The 12,382-nt window shown below is 45.1% G+C and overlaps 1 protein-coding gene across 1 annotated transcript; it reads right to left on the bottom strand.

Moving 5' to 3' along the window:
• Positions 1-770: 770 nt before the first annotated feature.
• Positions 771-2,756, bottom strand: LOC133926516 (UDP-glycosyltransferase 85A5-like). Its single transcript, XM_062372490.1, has 2 exons — positions 2,172-2,756; positions 771-1,998 (listed from the first exon to the last, which is right to left on the bottom strand). Exons 1-2 carry the CDS (start codon positions 2,665-2,667, stop codon positions 1,010-1,012), a joined length of 1,485 nt encoding a protein of 494 aa, XP_062228474.1. The 5' UTR covers positions 2,668-2,756; the 3' UTR covers positions 771-1,009.
• Positions 2,757-12,382: the final 9,626 nt, after the last annotated feature.

Below are 12,382 nucleotides of genomic sequence, written 5' to 3'. Positions count from 1 at the left end.
GCGGCGCCGTGGTGTGGCACGACGACGGCCGTCATTTTCCTTTCTCCCCGCCCGGTTAGGACCACGTTTCGGTTGAAGAACCATGCGGTTGGTTGCTTTCGTACCGGCCAAAACGGATCGATCATGATGAGGTACACGAAACTGACCCGTAGGGACGAACCAAGTCGGCGGCAATGTAATTAGAAACTAAAATATTTAGTTAGCTGCTAGGTCGCGAGTTTATGATGTATCATGGTCAGGGACGAAGCTACGCGGAAGAAAAACTTCACTAGTAACCTATTCATATCAATTATATAATTTTGTGTTGTTGTTAGTTATATAGTGAGGTGACACAGGATCATTTGTCTAAACTTGGCCCTTGATCACGATTGTTGGTCTCTCTACGCCACGTGCTGCCAAATGGTCACTACGAACGCCCGATTCGGACGTTGAACACGAGCCAAGATCAGGAGGGAGTTGCCAGGATGAAGAATCCGCAGCCTAGCATTTTCGCACCAATTTAATTTTGTACACACTAGCGGCAATAGTAAATGGCGATGGCCCAGCTGGTTGAGCAGAGGCAACGATGTAAGTACCCCTGCTGACTCTGCGAGCCTCTACAGATTAGCAAAGGAGGTTACGGGTTTGCAGGTTTTTGCTGGCCGGCTGACAGGAGAGCTCACCTGAAATCATGCAAGTGGCCTGCCAACAATAGCCAGCAACGTACCGTTCCCCGCCACACATCAGCACATGGTTTTTCAAAAAGTGCACCGGCAAACAAGTCAGACAAATTTGTCCACTAAAAATGTTCATGCTGAGACAAGCAATCAACTGCTACGATACAAACAATTCGCATAGCTGGTTGAAACGAAACACTGCGTGTACGAAACCAGTTACGATCGCTTCTGTCACCGAACTCTTATCCAGGAATCAGATAAGAGCTGACAACTGTGAGACGAGAGGAAACGTCAAAAGGGTGCAGTACACTTGCATCGAACCAGCACGGCACGACAAACCGTGGGACATGTCGTCACTGGGCACCGTGCGTCACCGCGCCGGCAAGCTCGGCGTCAGCCGGTTCATGCAGCCGCAGCACCTCGACGAGCATATCGAGGTTCTCGTACGACGACCCGCCGGGCGCCGTCGCCGCCTTGGTCAACGCCTTCCACTTGGCGGCGCTGCGCCTCATCTCCTTGGCCTTCTCGGTGTCTCCCATGAGCTCCTCGACATGCGCCGTGACCTGCTCCCGCCGCAGCTGCTCGTCCAGGAGCAGCCCGATGCCCCACTCCCGGCACACGTACCGGCAGTTGATGTACTGGTCGGCGAACCCGGGCCAGCAGACCATCGGCACGCCGGACCAGATGCTCTCCATCGTCGAGTTCCACCCGCTGTGCGTCAGGAACCCGCCCACGGCGCGGTGCCGCAGCACCTGCTCCTGCGCGCACCACTCGGCGATGAAACACCGGCCCTTGGTCTCCGCGAGGAACTTGCCGGGCAGCGCGTCGGCGCCGCGATCGCCCGCAACGAGGCCCGGGCGGACGACCCAGAGGAACGGGCGGTTGCTGGCGGCGAGGCCCCACGCGAGCTCCGCGAGCTGGTCCAGCGAGAGCACGGCCAGGCTCCCGAAGCTGACGTACAGGACCGACCCCGCCGGCTGCGCGTCGAGCCATGCCATGCAGGCCGCGTCCTCCTCCCACAGGCTCAGCCCGGCCGCGCCCTGCCCCTGCGCGCGGTCGACGCGGTGGTGCATGGCGGCGGCCAGGGGACCGATGGTGTACACCAGCGGGAACTCGCCCCTGAGCGCGTCGAGGACGTCGGACTCGAGGTCCTCGAACGTGTTGAGGATGAGGCCCTGCGCCCTGGCGCAGCTGTTGGCCTCCTCCTCCTCCACGCGCAGCGCAAAGCATTTCGGGTCCAGCGTCCGGACGAAGCTGGAGATGTCACCGAGCCGCACCGGCGGCATCCCGGCGATCCAGTCGATCGGCGTGTCGAGGTACCCGTTCGTCAGGTAGCTCTCGTCTGCCATTGCCATGCCAAGAAACAGGTAGCAAGGAATTAGGATCGTAATCATTTTCATAGAATGCATGCATCGATCACAGTGCGTTCATGCAATCATACAAGGATTGCAATCAAGAACTTGACGTGATCAATCAGTATCACCCCGCAATTAACGGCCGGCCGGACGGACAGACCTTTGAGCGGCGTGTAGCCCCTCTGTCGGAGCTCCCGCAGCCGGAGCGTGCAGACGAATCCGCACGCACTGGTGCCCCACAGCACGAACGACGGCACGCTGATCTCCTCTGCGGCGGCCAGCGCGAAGCTGACGAGGCCGCTGAGCACGACGCAGGTGACCGGCGGCACGCCCTCGCTCTCCGCGAGCCTCCGCGCCAGCTCCACCAGCGGCGGGCCGCAGCTCTGCCGGAGCGACAGGTACAGCTTCACAGTCTTGTCCGGGCTGCGCCGGTCCTCCTCCGACAGCCCGTCAGGGACGGCCTCGAACCGGAACCCCTCTCGCCCGTGCAGCCCTCCGGCCGTGCCCGTGCGCCGCAGCCGCTCGTGGTTGTGCTCCGTGTTGACGAAGGTGACGTACACCCCGCGCGAGTGCAGCAGCTCCGCCAGCTTCAGCGTCGGGTTGATGTGGCCCGAGCACGGGAACGGGAACAGCATCGCGTGCGCCCTCTTCTCCATGGCCGGCGCGCACACAGCTTCGCAGCTGCCGAGTGAAACGGGTGTGCGTGCCGTGAGCCTGACCGAAGTGGCTAAATAGAGTAGCCACCGGCCGGTCGCCGTCGCCCCCGGATATCGAAGCGGATCTATTTTTTTAGGGGGGTGGGGGGGGGGGGAGGGCATGGGCCCAGATTTGGTCGCGATTGATAGATTCACGGTCTACTAGACAAGATCGTGTCGTCCGGTATCAAATCTCTCGGCGACCAATTGGAAAATCCTTCGCGCGCGCCACACGTGACCAAATAAAGCTGGTTGGGCCGGGCCGCGCCAGGCGAACCCAAGGGCGCCCCCACACTCTCTGCCTTTCTCTTAGCAGCACCAGTGCTCCCGTTGCAACGCCACGATGACGACAAACCAAAATGGAAAAAAATAGTCGTCTTAAAAATTTCATGTGTAATTGATAGTTTTTTTCTATTTTTTTATCTAAAACATATTAAAAGAGAATCACACTAAAACGTAATATAAACAGTAGTGCAAAACTACATCTACCTAGAAAGTATAGAGACTCCAGAGATAGGACCAAAGAGTTTAGAGTTTCTGAGAAAAATTAAAAACCAAGCTTGAAGATTCAATAAAAGGTGGGTCTAATAATTAGAATCGAATACTAGGTTTCATAGCAAACACATGACTCATCCCCACATAAAGATTGAATCTTGAGAAAAGATCACTCAAAGATCAAAAGATAAACACTAAGTGAAGAAGATCTCTAAGATGATGATCTAAATACAAGAGAATTCAAGACCCTACCATATATATATGTGTATGAGAATTTTATGTTTTTAGCATCAAGAAAAATAACCTCCCAATATGTTAAAATTTTAGCTCAAAAAGGAAAACAAAAATCAACATCAAAAAGAAAAAATTTGCACACAAAATACAAGGCAAGAGAACAAAAAGAGGAAAACTAGAAGGAGGAATTCAAGTGTATGTAATATTTTATTACTCAAATAGGTCATCTATATTTTAGGAGGATTATAAAAATTTTATTCTCAAAACTCTCACCTATTACATAGGCTAAGCACTCATCCTTCCCTCCTCTAAAACTCTAGCACAATGCTCCCATATGGGTGGCACAAAAGGCTCAAATGGTTGGTACCTTCTCACTCATAGCTCTACACCTCTATTTATAGGTCTAGAAAACTTGATACCTAAGTTTTCTAGCTGTTTTCTAAAATACTCCTCTCTTGTAGTACACTCCCACCTACGACCGATGGTATTTTGTTTTATTTTCTTCTCCATTTATCAGAGGGCCTCAATGCCTTCATGACTTAGCTTCGTCTCAACGCAAGCTTTATGATTGTACTATGTACTACTCTAGTTCTCTCACAATTTTGAGCCCAAAGTATGAAACTCTAGTACGCTTTTCAAATACGTGACTAGCCGCCACTTGCTTGCACCTGAAGCAAGCACTCTAATAATGATGTGTATCCTTCATTTTGAGATCTTGACGGTCGGCAGGTCTCTCATGCTCCCGATCCCTCGGACCACCTTATCACTTACACCAACATCCCCTTCGCTTGACTTTATCAACACGCCGTCTTCATCCTCCGTTTCATGCTTTGCTTGACCTCCATGTGTACAACTAGGATCACCCTTGACTCCACCATGTCCTCCTCTATCGTCTAGCACCAAGCACCCGTTTAGCCCCGATCATCCGCCGTCGACCACCAAGTTGCATCCTTCACCTACACACTATGAAACAAGCAAACATATTTCTCCACACTCCAAAACATCTCTAGCTTAGCGCAAAATAAAAAACTTCACTTCAGAGCACATCATGTAGAAAACGTGAACATCAGATATTCTGATGTGTTATGCTCCTGAACACCGAACTCTTCGGTGAGTGTAGCACTATTTATTCTGAAATTTTTTGCTCTCTACAAGAAAAGGTCCGGTGGAAGCTTCCGGTGATCTCATGTCCATCACCGGATAATCCGGCGTGTGCCAATCCACCGAACCACCCTTCTACAACATCTCTGCAACAAAAAGGTCTGGCGCATTCTATAACACCCTGATTTTCAAAATTTACAACTTTTTAAAAATTTCCAAGATTATTGAATAGCTTCACTAGTAGTATAGGTTTAAAACCTATTTTTTTAATCAATCAATCAATATAGGTTATTATTTTGAGTGTATTGCATGCTGAGTTTTGCTAGGAGCTAGATAAATGCATTAGAGTTCCTTTTCTTTTTTTCTCTCTTTGGTGTTTTGAGTGAAAAAGATTTTGAAAAGGTTTTTACAAAACTCAATAATGAAATAGTTAAGGATCTTAATGGTTGGAATTCAACATCCTTGAATTAATCATATATTCAATTCTTGATCATACATGATCCTACTCTAGTTCAATTCAAATATTATCCAAATCCTTGTTTAAAGCTAATCTCTCCTCTTTCTCAAATTCTACCCAAATCCAAATTCAAATTCCTTATCTACTGCTATTCTTGTTCAACCTTATTTTTCGTTTCTCTTAAATTCACTCCAAGATCAATTCAAATTCAAGCCAAATTCAAATTTCTCTGCAAAAGTTTATGTTATAAACCCTAGGTATACCTAAAGTGTCTTTAGGCTCAGTCTTGCTCAAGTCCAAATCCTTAGTCAAGTCTTCTAGATACCCCCAACAAAGGATCCACAAAATCTGTAAATTTTCATGGAGTCCTAGACAGTCTCATCTTCTCATAAAGTTTCGGAGTTCAAAACGACCTCAAATGCAAATCTTGAAAATACCAAAGTTGTAGATCTCGTTAAGAGCTTTGATTTCAACTAATGGAAGTTCCCTTTTTGATAATGGAGCTAGGAGTTATGGCCTCCGAAATAAGTGCTGCGCAGATAAGTCTAAGTTCAAACAGTTTATCTTGTGGTGTACTTTTGAAAATCAAGATGTCATTTTCAGAAGTTCCAATGAACACCAAAGTTATATATCTTTTCGAGTAATACAATTTAGAGTCCCGAAACATCCAATTTGGAGTTCGGAGGATGGAGATATCATTCTCAGAATAGAGAGCTGCAAAAAAAGGAAATCGTAACCAACTTGAACTCGAATCCAATTCATGTTTGACTTAGACTCCACCTCAACCAGGCGCCCCTAGCCCTATAAATAGGAGTTGCACATCCTCTCATAACCCTATTCCACACCCCCAACCCCTAGACATCGCTGCTGCCCTGTCCGTGCGCCGTCATTCGCTGGAGCCGACGTCGTTGCCGCTCGTGATGCGCTACCTCATCATCTTCTCCGCGAATCCTCCTTCCTCGATCATCGAAGCAAGGTGAGGACCCCTTCTTATCCTCCCTTAGTACTGTTTTATCATTATACTAAGTCCCTAGCCAAGCCCTAACCCCGGCCAAAGTCTGATCTACGTCGTCACGGTCGTCGCCGTCACGGACAGCCGCGCTGTAGTCGATTGGCATCGACGTTCCCGGCCAACTAGTGCACCGTTTGCCATGAACTTTCACCAGCGCATGTCCCATGATGTTCCCCATACCCTCACCAACCAGGTCTACTAGTAGAGTAGCCAAACCATCGAAATCAAGGTCGACATATTCGTTGTCTGGTTTTTGGACGTGTTCTACGCGCGCAACAGATTTGTACTCACATTCCTCGTCAATCCGAAAGCCATATGGATGCACCAACCACTTCATGGCGTGTCCCATTGAGTCTTATACGTGACCCTAGGAGTCCATCCCTGTTTCTGCAGCGACACGACCGGAACGCGATTGCCACCCACAATATGTCACAACCATCATCCATGTCATCTCTGTTGATCGTTCTTCCTCTCAGTGGATGATCTATCAAAACCCATGCTATAGTATTGTGTTCCCGGGATATATGAACATCTCTGTTCAAACGATTTCTCAAATTTCATAGCTAATCTCCTGGAACACGAGCATCTTCGTTGCTGCATCTAGTCGCAGTCACCACCAAACCTAACAACAGCTATCGCTGTTTTGCCGCTACCTCGGATGACCCCTTTCAAAACAAACCATACCGTTGAGTTAGTCTTTCCGCGTTCTATGCCATGATTCCCTCGTTTCACTGAAACACCACTGAAGCCCGACATCGATGTCAGTGGCTACGCACCCTGATCGCTATCTTCGACGAAACCCGAACCACCACCGCTACATAGAGTCACCGGTAGTATCCTTAACCTAGAACCTCAACCTTCGGCCTTTTTGATCCATCATAGGTGGTCGAGACTAGATCTCATAATCCAAGATGATACTTGCATAGCATGCCGAGTCAGCGTCACATCATTCTCCTTAGCCTAGTCAGTGAAGTCTGGTCTGCCCTACACTTCTTGAATTTTGCGCAATGATGTTATCAAGCCTGACACAATGATTGTGCAATAAACTCTTTTCTCATAGGAAGATAGTTCCAGTAAATCAGCATTTCCGTTTTAGTCTAATTCATCTTTCGAAAGTTGTTCTCTTTTCATCTTAACTCCGATTTTATGTGATTCTTGCGTCTAAATATTTCTAAAATCATACATATCCAACTATAATATTTTTAAAGTATTTTAATGATGTTTGGTATGTTGTTCTTAGTATTTTTCTTTGTGTTGTTTGTCAGTAGTTCTCGCGATTAGTCAATAACGTTCCGGAGCAGTTCGAGGGACTTCAAGACCAAGATTTTGACAATACTAAGTAGCATTAGGTAAAATGCAAGTGTCCTTGATCATCTTGAATCTATATTTTTAAATATTTTGTTTTACAAAAATTGCATGCATTGTCTGTCAATATGATGACTTGTCACCTATATTAGCGTTTTCCCTAGATTTTCCATTATCATCCCTTGGAACCTAGATGGTTTATAGTTAGGTATCTTTAGTGGGTAGATTGCTTAGCTATACTTTTGGGATACTAGAAAGTGTCATGATCTTGACTAATGAACATATGCAATAATGGTGGTTAACTTGTTAATGGTTTAGCAATATGAAATCTTAGACCTTGAGCATGGGGGTGTTGATGATAGTTGTCATGATTATGATGTCGGTTTAGTGTTTGCTTAAGTAACCTAAGTAAGGACCGGTTCATGGAGCGACAACCCTAGAAATTCCGTACAAACACGAGACTGATATGGGTAGGCTTAGCCGATTAATTAGAGTTCTTCCAGTGTTATGTGGGCTAGATGGGAGGCGTGGATGAGAGAAGGTAATTCTCAGAAATCACATGGCACAAGAGGGGGCTCCTAGGTGGCAGCACCTAGCGGTGAAACCTGGAGTGTTAGTGACACATACTGGGAGGATTCTTTGTAAAGACTTCGTAGTGCTCTCCAGGCAACACACCACTGGCGTGTGTATAGTGCTTAGCCGGCATTGCAACATGAAGACTTTAGTCATCTACTTGTAGTTGATGAAATCACGACTCGTGGGAAAGTTGTACAACATCTGCAGAGTGTAAAACTGTTATAACAGCCATACTTACGGTTATGAGAGACTTGGATCCTCACATGATTAGTGGGTTATGATTATAGGTTTGTTTGTGGTTTTGGTTATAGTACAGGGAGTACTAGACGATTATGTATGCAAGATGGGGAGCCTTGTATGCTAGGTGTTGGATTGTATGGGTTACATTCACTTAATAATTGTTTAATATTTTTTAGTCCAAATATATTTTCATTACTCGTATTTACGCAAATATACCATGTGCTAGCCTATTCTTGATATAAGCCTGCATACCATTATTTTTCCCACACTTACTAAACGCATCATGTGCTCTCATTTGCTATTTTCCCTATGACATACGACATGTGTGCTGCTGCTCAGTGAGTGAAGATGTTGAAGACTATCAAGATGAGGTTGTGACGTTCTATGCGCGTGTCTCCCGGTCGATTGCCTGCGGTGTTGTTGGGTACCAGTGCTTTTGTTCCACTGCAGATATCTTCATAGAAGACAATATATGTCAATTATTGTAAGAGTTTAACATTTATTTAATAAAAGTATTGCTTTTATTACTTCATATGTGACATCCTTATGTGTGTTGAACATCCTGAGAACACATAAGTCGTATCTGATTTTGTTCGTTAAAACCGGGCATGACACATTCTCTGGTATTCACAAAATCATCACCGGACCATCCAGCATACATATTCAAATTTGGCGCCAAAATCTCATCTCTGCAGAAAATACTCTGGTGCTCTCTAAATCCATCGCCAGACCATCCGGTATTTGCTTCTATTTCTACTTCAGCACTGAAAATACTTCGGTGTTCACTTCACTGTAACACCGGACTATCCGATGTTGTCAAAAACTCACACACCAGATGTTCCAGTAAGATATAATTTTCTAAACTCTAAAACAGTTTGCTCCTATTCAAATTTTAGTTAACCATAAACAAGCTCACATACAAACAAACTCATACAACAAAAATTACTTTAAATTCAACGTTATCAATAACTCATAACATACAAATTAAGAAACATTTTAATTTAGTTTTAACTAAGAGTATTTCCTTCGCCCAAGCACAGTGACGCTGGCGTCGAGCTTCCTAGCCACTGCACGATCGGCCTGGCTTGGAGCCTTGGACACGTGACGGTCTGACCCCGGGGCAAGGCCTGACCTGACCTGGCTGGGGCCTGGAAAAAGAAACGTTTCCCTTGCCCAAATTTCCTTCTTTAAGATACGTCGGATCAGGTCGCCGGCTGACCGGCCGCGCTGCGTGGGCAACGATTTGTTGTTGGCTGCTGCATCGGCCCCCGGCAGGCAGACGAAGATCTCCTCAGGGCGAACAGAACAGGGTCGCGCTGCAGGAAATGCCGACCTCGACGACAATTGCTTTGCATTTCATTCGACTTGACAGAAGCGTTTGTCTATTCCGGAACGGCGGGGTCGATAGATAGGACTGGTCGGAAAGTACCACCTCACGGTTTCCGAAATGGCGAGCACATCAAGCGACCGCCACAACTGACAAAGGCGCTGCCTATCCCGGAGCATCTTCGCCGTATCAAATGCGTTGTTCGCTTCTTGGACGCAACGCATGGTATTGTTTGCTTGCGCCGATCGTATCTGGGTAACTATACAGTACTGAGAATTACTGTGATTGATTGCATGTATATATTGTTATTTGTATGGGCTATATACGCACATTGAGAGAAAGTTACTGAGCAAAATTATGTTGGTCGAAAAGATTAGTGTTTGATTGGTTATATCTGTCTAGATAGGTTTAGCTGAGTTTTTTTTAACTAAATCTGATGTCATATATATGTCAAAAGGTGACCGAGGGTGATACGATTTAGCATGTCATGAAGGGATGTCACCGAACAAAGAACCATTCGGCTTATAGGATAGAAAATATAGTCCTAGATTAGCACGGCAAAGTCCCACCACCCTATATATATGCATGAAGGGTGCGGCCGATTGAGGACATGCAACAACCAATCGATCAAATAAAAATTACATTATCTTTCGTTTATATCTCTTTTTGCCCTAATTCTTTTTTTTCAATCTACATTGCTACCCGTTCTTGATCTCGAAGATCAAGAACAAGCCACCGGCCATCTGCACTCTAACGGGGTCCCTCCCGAGCGTGGGTGATGACGAAGGTCCAACGACGCGGTGCTACAACTAGGGTTCGCTAGACGCTGCCTATCGGATAGTTATTATTAGAACTTTTGATTTTCCTGATTGGAATTTCTAGTCCAGGATTGCACACAAAATGTTAAGTGTTTGACGCGCGGCACCTTCACACGTCTACACACTTTTTGGTGACTCCGCTGGGGAATGAGACTTTCGGCTACCCTCTAGCCAAATTGTAAAACCCCAGACATGTCTACTTCAGAGATTGACAAGGACAACATCATCATGGCATTCTATGACGAGTTGTTAGAAGAAGTGCACCTGGCGATCGAGGCTGACTTGGAGCAACGTCGGCAATAGCTCCTCTCGCGCTACGTATAGACTTGGCAAGGTATGTTCAAGAAGGAAGATTCTCCATCGCATGCTGTCGTCCAGAACCCTATGGTACTAACCAATGTAAGTGCTCGATCCCCTCTCTCTCATGAGGATGTTGCTAATATGATTGATTAATCCGTCGGTGCAACTATAGCTAATAGTGTTCAAGAGATGGTTGAGGACACATTGGTTAGTAAGGTCCGGCCTAAGGTTTTACAAATACATGATGAACAAAACTTGAAAAAACATGCTACTAGTAATGTCAATACTTCAATTCTTCCTGTTGTTGTTAAAACATTACCTAGTGCATCCTATGTTTACTTGAATAATCCTCATGATGGTTGAAATTATACGGGTAGTGTCACACCTAGTTATACTACTTCTCCTGTTATTAAAACTGATGTGACACAAATCCCATATAAGACACCATATGATAGGCCCCATGCTTCAACTTGGGCTCAAGTTTATAGAGTTAATGGTTATCCTAATGCGCAAACACATTTTTACCAAATCGTAGCATATAGTGCTACACTTATACCACCTCAAGGGTCAGACATCCCTTATGGACCGACACCTGAGGAATGCTTCACTTTGCCACCTCCTTTTACATCCTATGTGCTGAATATATCTACACCATAGCTTAAGCCATTAGCTAACCCTGTTCGGTCTGTGGCCGATTATGCTGAACTCATGTGAGAACAAATAGTTATCGTGCTAAGAGAATAATTCGGCATGGGGGTTAGAAGAAAAGCGCGTGCATACCAAAAGCTATATCCTGAGCACTATGACATAATCCCATACCCCGACGGTTTTAAAGTTCCTGATTTTGTGGAATTCACCGTGAAGATAATAGAACCAATAGGGAGCATGTGGGTCAATTTCTCGTGTAATTGGGTGAAACTAGTTCCAATGATATCTTGAAAATTAGATTGTTTCCTTTGTCATTATTTAGAACTACTTTTACATGATTTATATCGCTTGCTCCTAATTCTATACATGTGTGGTTTCAAGTAGAAGAGAAGTTTCATAAATATTTTTATAGTGCTAACACTGAATTGAGACTTTCACATTTGATATCGGTTAAATAAAAATACAATGAACATGTTGCTAATTATATTAGAAGGTTTAGAGATTAAAAAAAACCGATATTTTAATCTGACACTCTCTCGAAAAGACTTGGCTGAATTGGCTTATTCAGGTAATTACATAAAATTGGGTAATGATAGATGGTTAACAAATTGTATGGGATAATTATTATCACATAAAATTCTAATTGAGAAGATCCATAAGGTATTATGCGACAACTCCATACCTAAATCTCAAGCTGGGATGATACTGAGAAGACAATTGATGAACTATGTGCACAGTTTGACGTTGTCTCTAGATTGTGAACTTTTGTTGTGTATGCAAATATTGACATACATAAATAAACTTAATTAGGTTACAAATATTGACATGCATTAATAAATTTTAGGGGCAATTCCTTATATGCAACCGCTAAAACTCATAAATCACTAATATGTCATCGTGTGTGTCTATGATGAGTGGGCTTATTCCAGTCACTGACGCGTGAGGTCTAATAGCATATCAAGGATTTAGGTTTTACCCAGTGACATATGGGGAATTAAACCAATCCATAATATACCATCGTGTGTCTATGACACGTGGGTCCATTCCAGTCACTGACGCGTGAGACCTAATGGCATATTAGGGATTTAGGCTTTAACTAATGGTCTGTGAAGAATTAAACCCAGAGAACAAGCAATTACTTATATTCAATTCTTAAACTCACA

Source organism: Phragmites australis, chromosome 8 (assembly GCF_958298935.1).
Source record: "Phragmites australis chromosome 8, lpPhrAust1.1, whole genome shotgun sequence".
NCBI classification, from domain to species: Eukaryota; Viridiplantae; Streptophyta; class Magnoliopsida; order Poales; family Poaceae; genus Phragmites; species Phragmites australis.
Note: the sequence above shows the minus strand (reverse complement) of the source record. Positions and strands in the feature narration are given on the sequence as shown.

Coding starts and splice junctions, on each gene's coding strand:
- LOC133926516 (XM_062372490.1), bottom strand. CDS start 2,667: ATGGAGAAGAGGGCGCACGCGATGCTGTTCCCGTTCCCGTGCTCGGGC. Junction 1,999..2,171: donor GGGCTACACGCCGCTCAAAG/GTCTGTCCGTCC, acceptor TGGCAATGGCAG/ACGAGAGCTACCTGACGAAC.